Genomic DNA, 23,881 nt, shown 5'->3' with positions numbered 1-23,881 from the left:
CATCATGAAAGCGCCGCCGCCCCCGTTTTCGGTGTCATCGGGGATTCTCCACCCCGTCGCTGAACACGATTTCGGCGTCAGGGATCGGAGAATCCAGTCCCATAGCTTTACCTTTTGACGGGTACCGATTGAACAGCCTTCTAGCTTGTAATTCTACTTTTTGTCCTTTCTTACACTGTTTCAACAGTTTCTTTGTGCTGCCACCTGCCTTTGACACCTTCCCCAAAGTTGCATGGTATATCTTCACACTTGAAGCATCTCAATAATTGGATCTAAAAGGGCATTGAAGTGAAGTGGAATTTTGCTCCGGAGCTAAGAGCAGTTGGCTGTTTTGCTTTGCATAACTTTTGGTTCTGGGTTGTATAAGAAAACTTCTACTTTATGTTTGTGCAGATTTAACTAGTACCATCTGTATATTGCCCAAAAGAACAAAATGTTTTTCATAAGTTTTACCATCTGAAAAAGCACTTAAAATATGATTTTACGGTCTGGTGTTTTAATTTCTATTTTATTTTCCTCTCCAGAGGTGTGGCAGGATGTTTTACATATTCGGAAACTGAGTTATTTTTAAATTTAAGTTGCCTTTACATAGAGAGAGCTTGACAATTAAGGGAAGAGTTGATTACATTTTAATGGGTATGGAATGTTTTGATGGCAATAAATTTTGGTTTGGTAAAGAACCTAATGCCAAATTATTATCATTTGGCAATTATTTTAAGCAAAATGCAGAGGCACACATTCAAAAATGTAAAAAGAAAATTGTTCTTGGTGTCATGTAGCAGAGCATAGTTGAGTCATCATAATATTGTGTCATTTGGATGTGAGGAAAAAATAATGGTGACATTGAGAATCACTGACACAAGCTGGAAAATGAGAACGCTGCTCTAGTTAATTAGACAAACTGTTAGTCCCACATGATGCTGGCAGTGTTATTACATTACATCACTGCTTTCAGAAAATGTATAAATTGGAGGTGTCGATGATGGAAGGATGTAATTAATGTAGGATGACTTTCCTGTCACTTCCTTATGCTCCTATCAGATTGAGTATTGTAAAGTTCATACCATGTACTGTTGGTCTGTTAAGGTTCTGCAAAGTTTACACAGCTGCAGGTCTTGGAACTCAGTTTCCTCTCTGGAGTAACAAGCACGGTGATGTCAACAAATTGATATCCTATCTTGAAACAAACTCTAAGGTGTCATGCTGGTTGGGAGATGGTCCTGTTCTACATCTAAAAAAACTTAATTGTTAATTTACTTGAGGTTTTCTGCATAGTATCAGATGTTGATTTTTTTCTCCTCCGATCATTTGTAAAGAAAACTTGTTATCCAAGTTAATTATTCCTGCCATTGTGAATGAGCGAATACTCCTTATTTATTTATTTTTGCATATTATGTTTTGGAATCATTCTGAATTCCACAACTGATTTAGAGTCAGAGAATGTCTACAGTGCAGAAGATGTCCGTTCGGCCCATCAAGTCTGCACCGATACTCTGAAAGAGCACCCTACCTAGGCTCACTCCTCTGTATCCCCGTAACCCCCTCTAACCTGTACATCTCTGGACACTAAGGTCAATCCACCTAACTTGTGCACTTTTGGATGTGGGTGGAAACTACCTGGAGGAAACCCATGCGGACACTGGGAGAAGGTACAAACTCCATACAGTCACCCAAGGCTGGAATTGAACCCAGGTCCCTGTGCTGTACTGTGAGGCAACAGTGTTAAACTCTGTGCCACCTTAGCACCCATTCTTTCTTTTGAAACAATTTGGTATAAAAACTTTACAGTTACGAATTGGGAGTTTGGTTACAGTAATAAGTTAATGACCAATCTTGGGACCCATTGAATCATTTTCAATCTTGTGCAAACACATATTTGATTATATATGTCATTGAGTTACAGCAGTGAAGCTATATGGAAGAGGATTTTTGTACAACTGAAACTCGTGAATTTAGTTGCTTTCAGGCTGCAGCTAATAAATTGGAGCAGAGTTACCATGGACAAGATGAAAGGTCGGCTAAAAGAATGAGCGTTTGGATTTTAGGACACTCTTAGCACACTCAGATCTTTGCCTTTACTTGTAAAAGGCATGCTTATAAAAGGTGAAGGTTTTCATTAAATTATAAAGGTGCGTTGAAGTGAGCATTGTGAGTTTTGAAAATCTGATAGATCATCGATAAGAAAGCATTATTACATAGAACATAGAACATTACAGCGCAGTATAGGCCCTTCGGCCCTCGATGTTGCGCCAACCTGTGAAACCACTCTAAAGCCCATCTACACTATTTCCTTATCATCCATATGTCTATCCAATGACCATTTGAATGCCCTTAGTGTTGGCGAGTCCACTACTGTTGCAGGCAGGGCATTCCACGCCCTTACTACTCTCTGAGTAAAGAACCTACCTCTGACATCTGTCCTGTATCTAACTCCCCTCAATTTAAAGCTATGTCCCCTCATGCTAGACATCACCATCCGAGGAAAAAGGCTCTCACTGTCCACCCTATCTAATCCTCTGATCATCTTGTATGCCTCAATTAAGTCACCTCTTAACCTTCTTCTCTCTAACGAAAACAACCTCAAGTCCCTCAGCCTTCCCTCATAAGATCTTCCCTCCATACCAGGCAACATTCTGGTAAATCTCCTCTGCATCCTTTCCAATGCTTTCACATCCTTCCTATAATGCGGCGACCAGAATTGCACGCAATACTCCAAATGCAGCCGCACCAGAATTTTGTACAGCTGCAACATGACCTCATGGCTCCGAAACTCAATACCTCTACCAATAAAAGCTAACACACCGTACGCCTTCTTAACAACCCTCTCAACCTGGATGCCAACTTTCAGGGATCTACGTACATGGACACCGTGATCTCTCTGCTCATCCAGACTACCAAGAATCTTACCATTAGCCCAGTACTCTGTCTTCCTGTTATTCCTTCCAAAATGAATCACCTCACACTTTTCTGCATTAAACTCCATTTGCCACCTTTCAGCCCAGCTTTGCAGCTTATCTATGTCCCTCTTTAACTTGTAACATCCTTCCGCACTGTCCACAACTCCATCGACTTTAGTGTCTTCTGCAAATGTACTCACCCATCCTTCTACACCCTCCTCCAGGTCATTTATAAAAATGACAAACAACAATGGCCCCAAAACAGATCCTTGTGGTACACCACTAGTAACGGGACTCCACTCTGAACATTTCCCATCAACCACCACCCTTTGTCTTCTTCCAGGTAGCCAATTTCTGATCCAAACTGCTAAATCACCATGAATCCCATGCCTCCGTATTTTCTGCAATAGCCTACCGTGGGGAACCTTATCAAACGCTTTACTGAAATCCATATACACCACATCAACTGCTTTACCCTCATCCACCTGTTTGGTCACCTTCTCAAAGAACTCAATAAGGTTTTTGAGGCATGACCTACCCTTCACAAAACCGTGTTGACTATCTCTAATCAAATTATTCCTTTCCAGATGATTATACATCCTATCTCTTATAAACCTTTCCAAGAATTTGCCCACAACAGAAGTAAGGCTCACTAGTCTATAGTTACCGGGGTTGTCTCTACTCCCCTTCTTGAACAACTGGACAACATTTGTTATCCTCCAGTCTTCTGGCACTATTCCTGTAGACAAAGATGACTTAAAGATCAAAGCCAAAGGTTCAGCAATCTCCTCCCTAGCTTCCCAGAGAATCCTCGGATAAATCTCATCCGGCCCAGGGGACTTATCTATTTTCACTCTTTCCAGAATTGCTAACACCTCCTTCTTATGAACCTCAAGCCCTTCTAGTCTAGTAGCCTGTATCTCGGTATTCTCGACAACATTATCTTTTTCCTGCGTGAATACTGACGGAAAATATTCATTTAGCACCTCTCCTATCTCCTCGGACTCCACGCACAACTTCCCACTACTGTCCTTGACTGGCCCTACTCTTGCCTTAGTCATTCTTTTATTCCTGACATATCTATAGAAAGCTTTAGGATTATCCTTGATCCTACCTGCCAAAGACTTCTCCTGTCCCCTCTCTTTAGGTCCTTCCTAGCTAACTTGTAACTCTCGAGCGCCCTAACTGAACCTTCACGTTTCACCTTTACATAAGCCTCCTTCTTCTTCTTGACAAGTGTTTCAACTACTTTAGTAAACCACGGTTCCCTCGCTCGACCACTTCCTCCCTGTCTGACAGGTACATACTTATCAAGGACACGCAGTAGCTGTTCTTTGAACAAGCTGCACATTTCCATTGTGCCCATCCCCTGCAATTTCCCTCCCCATCCGATGCATCCTAAGTCTTGCCTCATCGCATCATAATTGCCTTTCCCCCAGATGTAACTCTTGCCCTGCGGTATATACCTATCCCTTTCCATCACTAAAATAAATGTAATCGAATTGCGGTCACTATCACCAAAGTGCTCACCTACCTCCAAATGTAACACCTGTCCTGGTTCATTACCCAGTACCAAATCTAATATGGCCTCGCCTCTTTTTGGCCTATCTACATACTGTGTCAGGAAACCCTCCTGCACACATTGGACAAAAACGGACCCATCTAAAGTATTCGAACTATAGTGTTTCCAGTCAATATTTGGAAAGTTAAAGTCCCCCATAACAACTACCCTGTTACTTTCGCTCCTATCCAGAATCATCTTTGCAATCCTTTCCTCTACATCTCTGGAACTTTTTGGAGGCCTATAGAAAATCCCTAACAGGGTGACCTCTCCTTTCCTGTTTCTAACCTCAGCCCATACTACCTCAGTAGACGTGTCCTCATCAAACGTCCTTTCTGCCACCGTAATACAGTCCTTGACTAACAATGCCACCCCTCCCCCTCTTTTACCACCCTCCCTGAGCTTACTGAAATATCTAAACCCCAGCACCTGCAACAACCATTCCTGTCTCTGCTCTATCCATGTCTCCGAAATGGCCACAACATCGAAGTCCCGGGTACCAACCCATGCCGCAACCCACCTTATTCCGGATGCTCCTGGCATTGAAGTAGACACACTTTAAACCACCTTCCTGCCTGCCGGTACACTCCTGCAACTTTGAAACCTTACGCATGACCTCACTACTCTCAACCTCCTGTATACTGGAGCTACAATTCAGGTTCCCAATCCCCTGCTGAACTAGTTTAAACCCTCCCATCTGCCAATACGCTTTATGAAAAATCAGACAGAGACCATTTGGAATAACTTCAACTGGCCAGAATAACTGACTGTGGTTAGATTATTTAGTGGATGTGTGCCAGGATAACTAATGTGGTAGTAATGCAGCCAACAGAAAATCTTTTTAAAGGCAAGCTGTGAAAGCGCTTCAGGACAGTTCCTGAGGTGTGCATGCTGACTTGCTCGTGATGGCAGCTTATTCCTTCTGGAGGTGTGCATTATATATGAGAGTGTTAATAAATGCTTATAGCTGAAGATTTTTTTGAGTTGTCGATTTTGTCAACTGGCTGGGTTTTGCTGACAAATGGAGTTTATGGGATGCATGGAATAACAGAAACCACAATCTCTCAATGCCCATACTGCAGGGAGCAAGGCATTATCCTTCACATCGCTCAGCTGCTCACAATTATGTATTTCATCCCTTATACAATTATGTAATTCAACCCTCATACAAGGCCAGGATCTTTGAGATGGGGTGTTTTGCCTTCCCGCAATCTGAAGAGTCAGCAGGGAACACATCTCCAACAATACTGTCTGCCCCGCAGCTATTTAACGCTCCATTAATTGGCGAGAGGGAGGATTTTAGGCCCTCACTCAGAAGGCAGTCCTCCCTCAGAGAGGTGCCAGCCAATCTGATTGCCTTGGGGTTGCAAATTCTATTGGGGAAGGATCACGGTCTTTTCTGAAAAAGAAGCTGATTGGTAGTAGATCGTTGGATCAGGGTAGAAACTTAGGTCAGAATCTGACATTTTATGCTTCCCATCAAAGTTTGTAGGTGGGGTGATGGTTGGGGTAAAATTCCTTTGATTAGCTGCTGCTGGGTTTCTGCACTCCCTGACCTCACCGCAATTTCACACTGGGGTGGGCAAGGCCAAGGTTCGCCTGTCTGTGCTTGCCCCAATTGAGGTCCTCAGATGTCCTATTATTGACCACTTAAGGGCCTCTCCCCACCCAACCTCAGCCTTAATGCTGGTGGAAGGAGGCCTGGGATATGGAGGAAGCCCGAACATCAACTGGGTTCAAGGCGGAATCTACACCAATAGCCCCCTTTTAACATCGCTACCAGCCCCCAAGCCTCACCTACCCTTCCACCCTAATAGTGCCAAATGTACCTGGTCTTAGACTCCCTCTGAGATAGGTCTGGAGAATGCTTGCAGTCCGTGGCTTGCCACTGCAGCCTCTGGTGCTGCTGGGACTAGAGAGCCGTTGGTCAATCAGATTGGCTGGCACCTCTCTGAGGGAGGACTGCCTTCTGAGTGAGGGCCTGAAATCCTCCCACTAGCCAATTAATGGAGTATTAAATGGCTGCGGGGCAGACAATATTGTTGGAGATGTTCCCTGCTGACTCTAAAGATGGCGGGAAGGCAAATCACCCCATCTGAAAAATCCTGGCCTTGTATGAGGGTTGAATTATGTAATTGCATAAGGGTTTAAATGCATAATTGTGAGCAGCTGAGAGATGTGAAGGATAATGCCTTGCTCCCAGCAGAAAAGTGGAGATGCTCTATTTTTCTGACCTGTGTTTCTGTCAAGTGTGGATGCTTGGATAAAATAATAAATCTTTACCTCTGACACCTTGGAAAGCACTGTATATTTGTGGAAGTAAAAAGAAAAACTTGGGCAGCACGGTGGTGCAGTGGTTAGCACTGCTGCCTCATGGCATTGAGGTCCCAGGTTCGAACCTGGCTCTGGGTCACTGCCCGTGTGGAGTTTGCACGTTCTCCCCGTGTTTGCGTGGGTTTCGCCCCCACAACCCAAAAGATGTGCAGGTTAGGTGGATTGGCCATACTAAATTGTCCCTTAATTGGAAAAATGAATTGGGTACACTAAATTTAAAAAAAAAAGAGAAAAACTATGCAGAAACAATTACAGAATATCTAATTAGCACAATAGAAGAGGACGTTTCTACCAACTAGAATTTGCATTTATACAGCACCTTTTATGTACTAAAATGTCCCAAGGTGCATCACAGGAAGCATTATCAGATTATTGCAGTGGAATAATTATTATGGTGCGGGGACGTCCTGAGTGAGCAAAGAAAATGGCAACAAAGAGTCCTCGAGCATTAAATCTATAATGTAGCATTGCAGTCAGCATGGGAATTAAGGCGGCCATTAGATCATACTTTCTTTAGTTTTTTGGTATTTTAGAATCGACTATAGATGAGCCAGATTGAGGTGAATCTTATTTTAATGCTAAGTGCAATACTTTTGTCCGTAACGACTCTTGTTTTTCATAAGTATTGACATATTGGCAGTGATTTGTAAGATTTTTCTGTTAGTTTCAAGTTTAAATGTCACTGCGGTGCAGTGCTAGTCCTCCACCATATTTTCCAGAACCTTCTATTGGTCACTCTGAATAAAGCAGGAGTCACACTAATCTTGGCAAATTGGAAAGAAGGATTTTTGCATATGGTATCTGTCGTGACTACAGGATGTCACAAAGCGCTTTACAGTCATTGAAGTAATTTTGAGGTGTTGACACTTTTGATATACTAAATGCAACAGTCATTTTGCACAATGTAAATTCCCACAGATACCAATATAATGATGACGAGATAGCCTTCTTGATAAATATTGGCCAGGACTTGAGGATAACTTTCTTGCTTTCCTTCAAATACTGGCAATCTGGTAAATTAACTTGAGAGTAGAAGATGCTTCTACGTCTCTGCTGAAAATGTAGAGTTTTGTAAAGTCTATGGAGGAGACTTGAACCCACAATCTTCTAATTTAGGTGAGTGTTTCACCAGTTGAGCCATGACTGCAGCCCAGCACATTGGATCTTGATTCAAACTTAATTGTCTTTCAAAAGGAGTATGCACCATGGTTATGTTCTTCTCCTGTGCTACCAGGTTTTATTGAGAACACCCAAGGAGATAAATATTAAGATTAAATAATTATTTATGAATAGGAGAGTTTCTTTTGACTCTGCAAGAATGCGCTACAGTCCATGTAGTGTCCTACCCCAAATTAATCTTGTGTGTCGGCCAGGTTTGAACTCCCAGGAATGCGTTGCATCATGGGTTGGTGATACTATGGGCGCGATTCTCTGGAAAGATTTCTAAGTGTTGTTGCGAGCAGGAATTGCCGCTTCTCGGTGCCCGGCCCAGCGAGGCTGGCAACGCTATTCAATGTAAATTGGTTCACTTAACGAGGCTCCATGGGCTTCTCGCCGCAAATGAAGGCTCGCCAGCCAATTCGCTGGCACCGCGCTTGCCAGCCCCCCGCTAACAAGTTCGAGCAGCACTAAAGATGCACGTGCTCAGCCAACCCCAGCCAGCTCGCAACAATGGCGCCGAGGAGAGCAGCCCCAAGATTCAAGGACGCTGACCTAGGGAGGCTCCTTGATGCCATGGAGGCCAGGAGGGATGTCCTGTTCCCTCAAGGGTCCCGGAGGTTCGGCCATAGGGCAGCCAGCACTGCCTGGGATAAGGTGGTGGCAGCTATGAGTGCCTGGAGTGTGACCAGGAGGATTGGCCTCCAGTACAAAAAAAAGGTCAACGACCTATACCGGGCACCATGAGTGAGTCGACACCAACACCAACCCCCCCTCCCCCTCCCTCCATCCCTCTCTCCTAAAAATAGGGGTCATATATACATGCATTTCAATCTCTTCATTTATTTAGACACACAATAGGTGGCAATCATTGGAGCAACTGCCCCTTTGATCATGGCAGCATGACGCTGGCTCATTTAGGTAGGGCTTTATGAGTCCAGGGGTGCTGTGCTTGCTACCCGTGCTCGGCTGTTGGTGGGTGACCCTCGGCTGGGTGCGCGGGACCCACCACTGGAGTGGACCGCTATGGGGGAGGGGGTGGGGCCACTGGGGGGGGGGGGGGGGGGGGGGGGGGGAAACGGGCAACCGCTCATGGCAACACCATGCCAACCGGTGGATTGTGTGCACAAGTTCTGGGGGCAACCTTGTCCCTATCTGCCTGCCCCAATAACCGCCTACAACGCCTGCTGACTGCCGAAGCCTCTGGCGGTGCACCTGATGGCTATTGCTAATAGGGAATTGGCAATCATGGTTAGGTGAGCACTGCACACAATCCAAGTGGATTCTCATGGGTAGGAAGGCCATGTAGCATGTGGGGGTCATTGCCTAGCATCCCAATTAGACTGTAATGTCTGGACACTGTGCCTGAATACTGTGAGAGCCAACACCACACACAAAGCAGCCAACATCCTAACACCCAAAGGCTGGGGCACAGCACTAGGGACATGTCCACGCCCAGAGGGTGGGTGGGTGCCATGGGGAGAGGGAGATGCCTGGAGAGATGGGCCAAGTGTTCGTAGGTCAGCCAGAATTCGGCCCCAACCTCCTACCTATCCTCCTCCTCTTCCCCCAACCCTCCCCCTTTGCCCTCGGTAATCCTCAATGTGCTTGGTCTCCCTTGCTCTACCGCTACTTCTAGGTGTCTCCCCAGGATGCATATTAGAGGTGGAGGCAGCCAGCTGCTTACCTCGTCCGTGGCCTTCGATGCCCCTGGCGAGCGTCCTCTGGGGGCTTTGAGGTCTGGGGGCCTCAATGCACTTGTCGGCGGCACATGCACAGCCATATGCTGACTGTGAGCCGCAGCCTCATCAGAGGGATGGAACTCGAGGAAGCTGATGGCCACCATCCCACTCCACGGGACGGGTCCGGTTTGGCACTCAGCACCCCCTCCTCCCGATCGGTGCCCGTAGGGCCCAGGGCTTGACCATAGGATGGAGGGGCAACTGGTTCGAACCCCAGCTGCCCCTGCATCATCTGGCTCTGCCAGCCCTGGTGGTTCCCCATGGCCCGCACTTGACGATGCTCCTCTGCGACTGGGACAAGCTCCGCAGCACCTTGGCCATTCACATTTGAGAGTAGAACATGTCCTGCAGAACCCCATCAAGGTCTGTCTGATACTGGGTGACAATCCCCCGTGAGGTGGACATTCTGTCAAGACCCTCACCGACTGCACAATGTCTTGGACACCTTCACTAATGGTGCCGCCGTTGTGCACCAGGTTCTCCACTGTAGTCACCACCTTAGCAGTGCTGACCTCAGTGCCACACATTGCCGGCGACATCTCCTGTGCCCGTAGCCTCTGGGACTCCGCCAAGCTGCTGTGGATCTGCTGCAGTAACGCTGAGATCTCCCTCTGAATGACCCGGCTGCACTTTATCATCTCCAGTGTTGTGCTTACCAGATTGTGTGCCTGAAGCCTGACCACTATCATTTCCCATTGAGTATGTGTATCTCAAGGCCGTCTTTGATCCTTCCTTAATTAACTGGACTATTGACTGAAGTTTAATTAAATGCAGAAGATTAGAGGAACAGTAGCTTTTAAGAGGTAGATTGCTTTGTCCCTCTGGGAATGTCTAAGGCAAAACTTTGGAAATACGCGATCTAAGTTTTGCACCTCTTAAATTAGAGAATTTAGTTTGTCAAAACCTGTGGTGCAGATTCAAAAGAGCTATGCAGTCCAGAATTTCATTTGGCCAGCTACCTCATTTTAAAGGGCATGAAGTGGTGGCTCCCTCATCTTTGTCTACAACCAGCTTAATGAAAAAGTTCAGATTTGGCAGCTATCTTTGATATTCTGTGCACAGTTGAAGTAAGGAAACTGCTAAGCTATGTGAAATTTCCTCTCTGGGTAATGAGAGGTTTCAATACATTATGTTTGTTAAGTTTACATTTGGGGTTTCCGGAGGCGGCATGTAGAAGGTCACACATGTAGAAGCTCCCGCCAGGGTTCTTGTTTTTTTTGGTCCTTTTTGGTCGGTTTCGGGGCATTTTGATGATCAAACCTGGCCCATCTAATTGTATTAAGCATCTGTCGACGGACGAAAGGATGTCAAAAGTTACAAATAAATATTGGTGGCAAGAAGGCTATGGGTGACAATTCTTTGACTGAGCCAGAAAGTTCATGAGGCTCAGTGAGAGGGAAGATGGTGGAGACGGCTGCAGCAGGCCTGGCCACTCCTATAATGGTGGAAACGCTGACTGGAGTGCTGGCGCAAGAGCTTGAAAAGCAATTCAAGAAAAATTTGACAAGCAATGCAAGGTGATGATGGAAACCCTCAAAAGGTCAATTGAGGAGACGTTTGGCCCGATTCGCGAGAAGCTGGGAAATACCTTCGAGGCTGTGAAGGAAAATGGAGAGGTGTTGAAGGGTATTCAGGTGGCGTTGCCACGGTATAGCGATCAAATCGCCTCGTTGGAAATTGAGATACTGCTAATGGAGGAGAGGAATAAGAACCTGAGGGCAAAGGTTGATATCCTATGAACAGGTCGAGGAGACAGAACCTCTGAACCATGGGTTTGCCTGAGGGGCTGGAGGGCCAGAGGCCGACTTAGATGTTCGTCAAGCTGGGGGTGGTGTAACTGGGTCAGAGGGGTTGACTGCCAATGGGTCAGAATGGAGGAGAGTTTAGGTAGGGGGACAGCGGCGCTCCCGACGGCCTCGGGGAGATACTCGGGGAGTCCGGTAGTAATAGCTTTGTTGAGAATGTGGAGGCAGTTTCAACAGTGCTTCGGGTTGGGGGCAAGTTCAAAGGAAATGCCGATTCGGTGGGACCATAGATTTGAGCTAGGGAAGTGGGATGGAAATTTTCAGAGATGGGAGGAGAAAGGAATTAGGAAACTAAAAGATTTGTTTCTTGGGGGTCGTTTTGCGGGATTGAAGGAGCTGGGAGCGAAGTATTGGCTGGAGTAGGGGGGAAATATTTAGACACATACAGGTTTGAGACTTTGCCAGAAAGGAGATACAGAGCTTCCCAGTAGAGCCGGCATCCACATTGCTGGAGGAGGTGCTGACGACAGGGGGACTGAATAAGGAGGTAGTATCAGAGTTTACTGGGCTCTTTTAGAGGAGGAGACGGCGCCTCTAGAAGGGATCAAGGCAAAGTGGGAGGAAGAGTTGGGAGAGGGTATGGAGGAGGGGTTCTGCAGTGAGGTGCTGCGGAGGGTGAATGCTTCCACCTCGTGTGCGAGGTTGGGGTTGATACAGCTGAAGGTGGTGTATAGAGCGCACCTTACAAGGACGAGGTTGAGCCGGCTATTTGAGGGGGTAGAAGATCTATGTGAACGTTGCAGGGGAGGCCCCGCAAACCATGTTCATATGTTTTGATCCTGTCCAAAGCTGGAGGATTATTGGAAAGGAGGTGTTTAGGGTAATCTCTAAAGTGGTGCACATGAAAGGCCATATTCGGGGTGTTGGACCAGCTGTGGTTGGAAACTGGTGCGGAGGCAGATGTTGTAGGCTTCGCCTCATTGATCGCCCGAAAGCGGATCCTGTTAGGGTGGAGATGAACCTCTCCACCCTGTGCCTTGATGTGGCGGGGGGGACCTGCTGGAATTCTTGATGCTTGAAAAGGTCAAATTTGAATTGAGGGGAAGGATGGAGGGATTCTACAATTCATGGGTGTTATTCATCATGCACTTTCGAGAATTGGATCACATTGAACATTAGGGGGGTTGGGGGCTGGGAGGGTTGGGGGGAGCGGGGACTGTATAGTGAATCAGGAATCACTGTGGATGATTCCTGATTCTTCTTTGTCATTTGTTTATGTTAACATGCGGGCTAATGTTTTGGGGTTTGGTGGGAGGATGCGATCATTGTTATTGATATGGGGATTGACATTACATTCGTTACTGATTATTGTTTATTGTTGGGTGTAATTTGGGAGAAAATGTGAAAAAGGAGAATAAATTTTTTTAAAAAGCTGGGGGTGGTGGGAGGGGGGAAATGTCTTCCTGAGGTGATAGGTGAAGATCGGTCGACAACTATCCTCTAATGTGCAACGATTATTAAATGTAGTTCTTACACCCCCAGCCGGGCCCGATCCAGGCGTGATCGTATCCTTGGACGCTGAAAAGGCCCTCGACAGAGTAGAATAGAGGTACCTCAAAGGTTTCGGAGAGGTTTGGATTGGGACCAAGGTTTGTGTCGTGGGTGTGTTTGTTCGATAAGGCTCCTTTGGCTAGCGTTTGCACCAATAACATGAGCACGAGTAATTTCAGTTAAACAGGGGAACAAGACAAGTGGGATAACCGTCCCCTGTCCTTGGCGGACAGCGTCCAGTCGATTAAGATGAACATTCTTCCAGTTTTTGTTCCCTTTCCAGCATCTTCCTGTTTCTCACTCTAAGTCCTTCTTTAGGAAGGTTGGATAAAATTATCTTGTATTATATTATTATATTGTGTTATTATATTATATATTATTATATTAATTATATTTTATTATATTACAATATATTATATAATTATATTGTCACCAGGATCCTGGGTTCGATTTCTACTTGGGTCACTGTCTGTGCGGAGTCTGCACTTCTCCCTGTATCTGCGTGGGTTTCCTTCAGGTGCTCCGGTTTCCTCCCACAAGTCCCGAAAGACGTGCTTGCTAGATGAATTAGACATTCTGAATTCTCCCTCTGTGTACCCGAACAGTTGCCGGAGTGTGGCAACTAGGGGATTTTCACAGTAATTTCATTGCAGTATTAATTCAACTTGTGATACTAATAAAGATTATTATTATTAATGGTTGTATACACTCTAAAAATATGGAGACAATTCAGTCATCATTTTAAACTTGGGTTAGTGTCGAATCTGGCCCCCCTCATCTGTGCCAACCATCTGCTCGAGCCGACGAGATTGGACGCCACATTTGGTATGTAGGAGGGAGCTGGAGAGATTGGGAGACCTGTTTCTGGAGGGACAGTTTGCCAGCCTAGAAAAATTGGTGATGAAGTTTGGGCTCTCTGGTTCGGATTCGTTCAGATACCTCCAGGTTTGGAATTTTGTATGACAGACTGCTGATATTTCCCCTGGCACAGCCAGTATCTCCGATGGAGATAGTGTGCCCTAAATACCACTTCAAGCTGGATCAAATTCAGTCTCGCACGATGGAAAGGGTTCTTCAATGTAGGAGGAGGGTAGCACATCCAGCATTTATGGGTGAATTTTGGGAGAAGATTTGGTTTGTGGGAGGGGTAAAGGCTAGGAGGAAGGAGGAGTTGGGGCTCATAATAGATGATGAGGTGTGGAGAGAGGCCCTTTGCAGAGTAAACTACACATCCACATGTGCGAGATTGGATTTGATCCAGCTTGAAGTGGCGATTAGGGCACACCTGACCAAAGCCAGAGTGAGTCATTTCTTTTCGGAGGTGGATGACCAGTGCAAACACTGTTCCGGGGATCCGGCCAACCACAACCACATGTTCTGGTCTATTCCCAAGCTTGTGAGCATTAGGGATTTTTGCACCATGTCGGTGATTTTGAATATTGAACTGGAGCCCTGTCCGTCAGTTGCCATATTTAAAATGTAGGACTCGCTGAGGTTGCAAATAGGTGCGGGGGCGGATGTTTGCCTCGTTTATTGCCCGGATTTGCTGGGGTGGAGGTCTGTACCTCCACCCAGCGCCTCAGTTTGGTTGAGAGACTTGTTGGAGTTTTTGTATCTAGAGATGGTTAAATATACTTTGAGAGGTTCGGTTGAGAGATTCTACTGGAGATGTTTCCAGTTTCTTTCTTAGTTTATTTTCAGGAACTGATCATCGTCAATTGTTTGGGGGGGGGGGGGGGGGTGTTGTGGGCGTTGTATTAATGTTACTTTTAATGTCTTTTTTTCTGTAAATTGTGTTTTATTTGAATTTATTTTTTTAATTTTTAAAAGGAAAAACTAATAAAAACATTTTTTTAAGTTTGTATATTGGGGATGGTTGAATTGTGTTGAACATGATGTACTCTATTGCTGGATTTGTACTGGATGCACAAATAAGTATGTTTAGAAGTATAGTCACTGCAGTTTGCATGATTAATAAACTTTGAGGTAGCTACTAAGTAAAAGCATCACCGATTCTGTTTCCTTCTTATTTCCTTCTGTTGTCCAAAGTAGAAGTATTTTATTCCCGTACAGAATTTAAAACATTCCTTTCAATAACATATTTGAAACTTGCATTTGTTTTATCTGTTCCGCTCCCCCGCCCACCCCTCCCTAATAGCGGGAAATACTTTCTGGTATCTTACTTGGTCTAGGGGTTCAGTCTTGTCCATTGCTAACAGACTGTATGTCCAGTAATTATTATACAATAAGTCCTTACTTGTAGTTGAATTCCTGAATATCACTACTTTAAGTGAATGATAGGTTCCCATTTGAGTCAATGTAAGAGTTGGATTCCTTTAAACATTTCTCGCCCAATGCACAGGTTGAAATACTGGACTGTACATGTGCGGTACTATACATTCTTATCTGAAAATATTTTCAAAGTAAAATATATCACTAAATAGCAAAGATATACACTATACTGTACGGTAAATGTAAACCAAACTCACCTGGTTTCAGAATGATTGGGCTCTATCTAGTGCTAGCAGTTGGTCAGTGCAAGTAACAGCTGATTTTTAAAGAAACATTTTTCCAATTAAGGGGCAATTTAGCACGGCCAATCCACCTGCCCCAAATATCTTTGGGTTGTGGGGGTGAGACCCATGCAGACATGGGGGGAATATGCAAACTCCACATGAATAGTGACCCGGGGCTGGAATCGAATCCGGGTCCTTGGCTACGTGAGGCCGTAGTGCTAACCACGACGCCACCTTGCCGCCCAAGTAACAGCTGAATAGGTCCCAGTACGTCAGTGTGAGCTGAGGGCAGAAGTGGGAACGAAGGAAAGAGGAAACAACTGAAGAAGTCCCGAGAAGTGACAATGAACACTGGGGTCATTGAAAGTATGAATGAAGGGTGAGAATTGGAGAGAGGTGAAGAGGGGCTTCAGAATTTGGGCAAGTGTGGGAGCAAGGGGAACAGGAGAATCTGAAGAGCCTGTGGCAATGGACACAGGGGTCTTTAAAAATAGAAATGGAGGGTGGGCATGGGGTCTTGGGGTCGGTGGGTGGAAAGGAGCTTTAGGGAGCAGAGGTACTGGAGAAAATGTCATGCACATGCAGGCCACAACAGGATCTCTGTGGAACATTATGTTAAAGTGAACCTTGCAACTTTAAACACATATATTGCCCCTATTTTCTTTATGGTGCTAAAGCAATATAATGTTAAATGAATGCAAAGAATAAATTTACTGTATTATTCACTGAAAAGAGAGACCTGCTGCTGAAAGTTTCAATTTTTGCAAAAACCTTTGCAACATGTCTCCCATTCGAGCAAAATTCAAGTTCTGTTCTACCAAGTGCCCATTTATAGTCTGTAAGTTTTAGAAATAGTCAATGTTAATTGAAAATGCAGCTTCATGACAGCTTGATTGTGTTTACAACGGGTTGTTGGTTGGTATTTTAATTGTATGCAGGTGGTGGGTATATACTGATGATTCACTTGAACTTGTATAGACACAGACTGAAACTGTGGTTGCTGGGTTAGATGATCCATGCTTGAAATGCATAACTCATGTTACAATACCCTGGGTGAGTTCCAGCCCCAAAGACTCGGGAGTCCCAGCATAAATGAATTAACCATAATTTGTGTTTTCCTGAGATCATTAATCCTTGATTGCGCCAATGAACTACAGACACTAGATTTATAAGTTAAACATTAACATACTGTTTATTAATAATAAGAGGAAAAGATAAATATATACAAAGAAATAACAAGATAATGGTCTACCAGTCTTCCTCATCCAAAACCTCATCCCACCCTCCACCCAGTCACGCACAAGACAAACACAAGTTAAGGGTGGGACAGTATCAGAAAAATTGATTAAAAGGAAAGGTTTGAGGTGAGTCTTCATTGCAGTGGTTGCGGTCTCTGGGAATAGATTTGCTCTGGAAATTCAGGTCGGCGCAATTTATCTTTCCACAACCGGATGGAGCTCAGTACAGCATGTTCAGGAATGTGCAATTCCAATCGCCAGCCACCAGGTGGTGTTGTATACAGGATGTTCAGATCAATGCAATTCTGCTCCTCTACCACCATATAGAGCTTTTGTCTCCCTGTAAAATTACTGCAGCAACCTTCCTGAGAACACAGTTTTTTCCCCTTTGTCTGAACTCCGCACAGGAACTCTGGCTGCACTATAAGGAATATTCTCAGTGTAAGCATCAAATTGAGCTCTTTCCAGCCCCTGAGCCTGAGACAGAGTTAGAATGTTACAAACCAGTAGAAAACAGCTTGCATTTTCTCAATCCAGAGATCTCTTGCACAGGTCTGTTTTCCCCCATGTCTTTTAAGGAAGCGAGCCTTCACAGGTTGGACTGGCAGCTTCTAAAATCACCTGGCAGGGTGAGCAGAGAGAGCGAGGGCCTTCAGCACTGACAAAAAAATGGAACTCTTCAGAAGACCTGCCTTCTTTCTGGAAGTTTCTGACTGGCTCCACCAATCGCAAGCAACACTAGGACCTGGCTGAGAATCCTCCATTCACTGGTTGCTTGCCAAGACGATCAAATCGACTCACAGGTTCTCACATAACCTAAAGGGACGTTTTTATGTGTCAGTCCATCAGAGCAGGGGCGTTCCAGCTCTGTCTAAAACCTGTAGTTTTTTTTTTTTTTTTCTTTTTTTTTTAAATTTAGAATATCCAATTCATTTTTTCTAATTAAGGGGCAATTTAACTTGGCCAATCCACCTAACCTGCACATCTTTGGGTTGTGGGGGTGAAACCCACGCAGACACGGGGAGAATGTGCAAACTCCTCACAGACAGTGACCCAGGGCCGGGATTCGAACCCGGGTCCTCAGCGCCGTAGGCAGCAATGCTAACCACTGTGCCACCGTGCCGCCCTAAAACCTGTAGTTTAATAGAAATCCTAAATGGTGCAGCACTGTTGTGGCAGCTAACCGGAAGACCAAAACAGGCAGAAAGACAAGGATAATAAGGGAACTCAGGACAGACAAAAAGTTTCACAACAATGTCCTAACACTTAGTAAATGAATGCTTGTAAAAATGTGTAAAGATTGGCTCCAGTTCTATTCTTCATCAACTGGCTATTTGGAATATAATAATGGTTTAGGAATATAGATACTTAATTAGGGTTTAGGCTCAATTTCTTCTCTTCATCCTGAATTGAAACTACAGAATTTAAAAGTAGCATGTACAAAAAAGAGAATCTGAGTTGGTTGTGTTATAAGCTTGTAATGCTAAAGAATAATGAAGATGTAAATTTACATCTGTTACTTGGCAAGAGTCTAGAGGAAACAAAAGAGTAGAAGGCAGGAAATGAATAGCAAGTTGGTTGTCACTTGGTTGTGTATAAATATATGATAGAAAGGGAATAGAGACCACATTGAGGCATCCGCTCATCAGATACAGTCAATTTGAATTGAAAATTTTAATTGAAGTTTTGAGGAAATCATACACTATATAAAGGAAATGCATTGGATGCTACCTTTGAATTAGATATAGCTTTTGGCGCTAAGGGGGAAGGCGGGATCAGGGTATTGAAGATGATCAGCCATGATCATTATGAATGGCGAAGCAGGCTCAAAGGGCTGAATGGCCTCCTCCTGCTTCAATTTTCTGTGTTTCAATGTTTATTCCTGTCAATTGCCAGATTGCTTTACAATGAAGTACCAATGAAAAGACTTGTTAGCAAAATTAACGGATCTTCAAGGAAGTGGAGCCACTTGGATAGAATGATGATTTAGGAATAGAAAACAAAGGAACGGTTGAAACTGTGTTTCCCTAGTTATATAAATTATTTGATCTTGAACATGAAGGAATAAGATGGACAATTTTCTGTTCATCGGACCTGACAACATTCAGGATGCGTGCAGAAGGTTAATACGGTGGATGGGTTTCTGGAGTGGGCTGGAAAATAGCAGAAATGCAGAGTAGTATGAAGTAGTGTATTTTGGAGGAGAATGATGGAGAAAGTGACTGAGTGAAAAATATCCTAAATGGTAAGATTATGGTGTGAAAGAACCAAAAATTAGGTTGTGAAAATGTAACACAAAAGCAAAACATTGGTGATGCAGGAAATCTGAAATAAAAACAGAAAAATGCTGGAAATACTCAGCAGGCCTGGCAACATATGTCACGAGAGGTTAGTGACCTATTGCGTGGTTTGCTGGGCCATTTCAGAGTCAACCACATTGCTGAGCCACATGTAGGCCAGACAATGTAAAGATGGCAGATTTCCTTCCCTAAAGGACATTAGTGAACCAGATAAGTTTTTACAGCTATTGACAATGGCTTCATGGTCATCATTAGGTTATTTGAGTTTGAATTTATTGAATTCAAATTTCACCATCTGCCTTCGTGGGATTGGAACCCAGTTCCCGGAAGTATTACCCTGGATCTCTGGATTACAAGTCCTGTGACAACACCAATACTTAGATGTAATTTAGATGTGGAAAATGGAAAGAATGGCCATATGACTTCTGAACATAAGAAATAAGCAGAAATACCATCTCTGGGGCCTGCTCCTCAATTCATTACGATAATAGCTTTGATTCCACTTTCTCACCTGCTCCCCATTTGCCTTAATTCCCTGAAATACTTGAGATGTACCTATCTCAGCCTTAAATATATTAAATGATGCAGCATCTACAACCACGTCCTTTCAGAATGTTGCCTGCTGAAATTAGATCATCTCTCATTCTTCTCGACTCCAGAGAGTCTAGGCCAAACTTATTCTGTCTGTCATCATAGGCCATCCCTTTATCCTGGGAACAAATCTTGTGACCCTTTGCTCTATCACCTCCAATGCAGGAATGTCCTTCCTTAAATATGGTGCTAGGTTTTCCTTGTAAAAAGTGCTCCACAGACCCAATCTTCGCACTTGGGGTGGGGTAGGGGATGAGGGGGGGATAGTGATGGGTGCAGTTGGACCTGCCATCTCTGTACAGAACCAATGAACCTTTCCTGACAATGACATGTGTGGAAAAACAAAGCTGCTTTTGCCACAACTGTATCAATCAACCAGGCCTTTAAAATACCAATACATGAAGCTAGAACCATTGCACTGGCTTCCATAAAATGTTTTACTTTGTTGACGCAGCTGAGGATGAAGAGAAAAATTTGTCTGATTGACAACATTATAATCTATTTTTTCCGTAATCACTTTCGTCTTTGGGTTAGTGTTCATTTGAAGTGTCAAGTGCGTATAGCTTCTGTTGTTGATACTTTAACGATCCTGAGAGGATGTTTCCTCTTGTGTGGAAATCAAGAACGCGGGGCAAAGTTTCAAAATTTGTTCCTCCCATTTAAGACGCAACCGAGGAGGAAGATCTTCCCTCAAAAGAATTGTTAGTCTTTGGAATTCTTTTCCCCAAGGAGAAATGGAGACTGGGCAAGTGAATCTAAAAAAGGATGAGTTGGATAGATTTTCGATTTACAAGATAGTCGAGAATTATAAGGAACAGGCAGAAAAATGGAGTTAAGGCCACAATTAGATCAGTCACAAACACATTGAATGTTGAGCAGACTCGAAGGACTGAATTGCCCACTCTTTCTGTTTATGTTCCTATGTTTAGTTCCTTAAGTTTTTCCAGTGCTTTTTCTCTGCTCAAAGTTCTATATGATTAGCCCCTGGCTACCCTCCATTTCTGGAAGTTAATTTGTGTCGTCCACTGTGCAGATTAGAAAAAACATATTTGTCCAATATCTCTGCCATTTCCGTATTCTCCATTATAATTTCTCCTGCCCCTGCCTCTGAGGGACAGTATTTGCTTTAGCTACTCCCCTTTTTATACACTTGTAAAAATTCTGACAATCTGTTTTAAGTTCCTGGATGGCTTACTCTCGTTCATTTTTCCCTTTTTCATCAACTGTGTGGTGGCTCTTTGCTTGTTTCAAAAACGTTTCCAATCTTGTGGTTTATTCCTATTCCTTGCAACATCTTTTAATCTCATATTATATTTAACTTCCTTAATAAACCAGATGGATTCATCTTGATAATTTTTTGTTTATCAATGGAATGTATTTTTGTTCAATATTTTAAATTATTTCTTTAAATATTTACTGCTGTTTATTTACTACCATTTCTTTGAGTATATTTGCCCAATAAACCTTAGCCAGTTTCTCCCTCATACGTATGTAATTGGCTTTTTTCAAGTTTAGGATCCTTGTTCGGGACTGTGTGTCACTTTTATACTTAATATGAAATTCAGTTGTCCAATGGCTTTTGATTATTTTACTATGAATGACAAATTAATCCTGCCTTGTTGCACAATTAGCTATAACATTGTTTTATCCCTTGTTAGTTCCACTCCAAGAAACTGCCACAAAAGTATTCCATAAATTTATATTCCAAACCACCTTTGCTAATTTGATTTGGCCAGTCTAGATGAAGATTAAGGTCTCTCACAATTGTTACATTGTCTTTGTTTCAGCCCCTGAATATTTCTTGCTTAATGCTCTGTCCAGTGATATGATTAGGGGAACTATAAACTACTCCCACCAGTGTCTTCTAAATCTTGTTATTAAACTCTGCCCATACCAAAACTTATTTCTGATTTTGTGTTCAGATCCTTTCCCACTACTGTCCTTATGGTACCATTTACTATCAGGGTTATTCCTTTTCCATTCTGCTTGTCTTTTCAAAATGTTGTGTGCCCTGGATTATTTATTTTCTGATAAGAGTTTTACGGCACAGAAATTGGCTGTTCGGCCCATCATGTCAGTACTGGTCATCAAACACCTATCTATTCTCATCCAATTTTCCAGCACTTGGTCCATATCCTTGCATACTATGGACCAAGCGCTCATCTAAATGCTAAATGTTGTGAGAGTTCCCACCTCTACCACCCTTTCAGGCAGTAAGTTTCAGATCCCCATCACCCTCTGGGAAAGGTTTTTCCTCAAATCGCATCTAAAAAACTTCCTCCTTACCTTAAAATCTATGCCCCCTGGTTACTGACCCACTACTAAGGGAAAATTTTTCTTCCTGTCCACCCTAGCTATATCCCGTATAATTTTGTACACCTGAATGAGGTCCTCCCTCAGCTTTCTCTGCTCTAAGGAAAACAACCCCAGCCTATCCAGCCTCTTTTCGTAGCTGAAACTCCAGGCTAGGCAACCATCTCTGCACCCTTTCTAATGCAGTCACATACTTCCATAATCTGGCAACTAGAACTGCAAACAGTACTCGAGCTGTGACTAATGTTTTATATAGTTCCATCATAACCTCCCTGCTCTTCTATTCTATGCCTCAGCTAATAAAGGCAAGTATCCCATATGTCTTCTTAGTCACCTTATCTACCTGTCCTGGTGCCTTCGCTGACATGCATCCCAAGGTCCCTCTGGTCCTCTGTACATCCTAGCACCTGCCGTTCATTGCGCATTACTTTTCCTTGTTAGTCCTCCCAAATGAATCACCTCACACTTTGGTGGGGGGTTGGTGGTGGCAAGGGATGTGTTTGTGATAGGGGCCAGAATAGTCAAGGAGGACAGATAGCGCTATCGTGATCTCAGTGGCCACAACTGGAAGTTCCGACGGTTGTGTTGTGTACCCAGGTGAATGACATCTCCCGTGGTTGATTACAACCTCTGTGAGAGAGGGAGCAAACAAGAAAGAGAGAGAGGATGGAACCAACTTAATTCTTTAATTTGTTTGATCCTATGTCAATTGGTGCATGGTCAGGTAGCAATCCAGAGAGTTTGTTTTAATTTGGACCATAACTCCTTAAACCCTCAGCAGAACATGATTCCCAGTTCCTCTCACTCCCTCTGTTACTGATATTGTGACCACAGACAGCAATATCTATCGCCGCCCCCCCCCCCAACCCCCCCTCCCTGACTACTCTGCCCCCATTACAACCATGTTCCTTGTCACCATCCCCTTCCCCCACTTGAATGGTATTCAACACCATGGTGCTATAGTCAATTTGCTCAGCTATCCTGCGTTAATTGATTATTCACACAGGTCGCTAATACTACTTTCATATAGTCAGAGTGGAGATCTGAGTCTCCTTCATCACTATATGCTTGATCCCCATTCTTGTCTGACTCCAGTCACACCCTCTCTGACTCTGTCTCTAAACAATGACCTTCTCTAAAGTTCTACCAAAACTTAAGGGATATAACTGCCTCCTGGAACTAAGTATCCAGATGAATCATAGAATTTACAGTACAGTAGATAGCTGCTCCACTTTGATGGCCTGTAATGTGTGCAGTTCACTTTCCAGCTAAGGAGCCAAATTTGTTCAAGCTGCAAATACTTGCTGCAGATATGATTGTCGGGGATAGAAGACACATACTTCCACATGTTGTAGTCATGGCACAACACGTGTCCTGCCATGTCTCTAACCCTATTTATTTATTTGATCACTTTGCAAAGCTTTACTGATCGCTGACAAATGAATGGATATGATTCATGCTCAATTTTCCTTTGCAGGCCTGACCTACAGATAGGTATATGTTCTATGTTCTATGTGTTGCATACATTGTTTTTATACATGGTTTTACATTAATTGTGTGGCATTTCTGTTTTTCAGATTAACTGAACCATCAGGATATTTAACAGATGGACCAATAAATTATAAATATAAAACTAAATGTACATGGTTAATTGAAGGACAGTAAGTATGCCTCCTTTCCAGAATTGATTTTTAAAAATCTATTGGTTTAAAATCATTGCAGTTTGGGGATGCATTAATCTTGATTTTGATGCAGTATGTTTAGTTAGCTTAGTGAAAATGTTGCAGCTTTTCTTGGATGATCTCAATCAATAGCAACTTGTGTATAATTTAATATAATAGATGTTTTTGTTCTCTTTTAAATAGTTTTGTCCTTGTCCAAATAAAAAAAAAAGTTCTGTTATTGAGTAAAAGTTGAAGGTCTTTTGAGCAAAGC

The 23,881-nt window shown here is 43.7% G+C and overlaps 1 protein-coding gene across 4 annotated transcripts in view; it reads left to right on the top strand.

Annotated features, from left to right (window-relative positions):
* atrnl1b (attractin-like 1b) overlaps positions 1-23,881 on the top strand; it is a 1,095,064-nt gene that overhangs the window by 88,480 nt on the left and 982,703 nt on the right. For all 4 annotated transcript variants that reach the window (XM_038774130.1, XM_038774131.1, XM_038774132.1 and 1 more), the window contains exon 2: positions 23,524-23,607. In XM_038774130.1, coding sequence (XP_038630058.1) covers positions 23,524-23,607 — 84 coding nt within the window. The remainder of the gene's footprint in view (positions 1-23,523; positions 23,608-23,881) is intronic.

This window comes from Scyliorhinus canicula, chromosome 16 (assembly GCF_902713615.1).
Source record: "Scyliorhinus canicula chromosome 16, sScyCan1.1, whole genome shotgun sequence".
NCBI classification, from domain to species: Eukaryota; Metazoa; Chordata; class Chondrichthyes; order Carcharhiniformes; family Scyliorhinidae; genus Scyliorhinus; species Scyliorhinus canicula.
The sequence above is the reverse complement of the archived record's forward strand: the minus strand, read 5'-3'. Positions and strand labels throughout refer to the sequence as shown.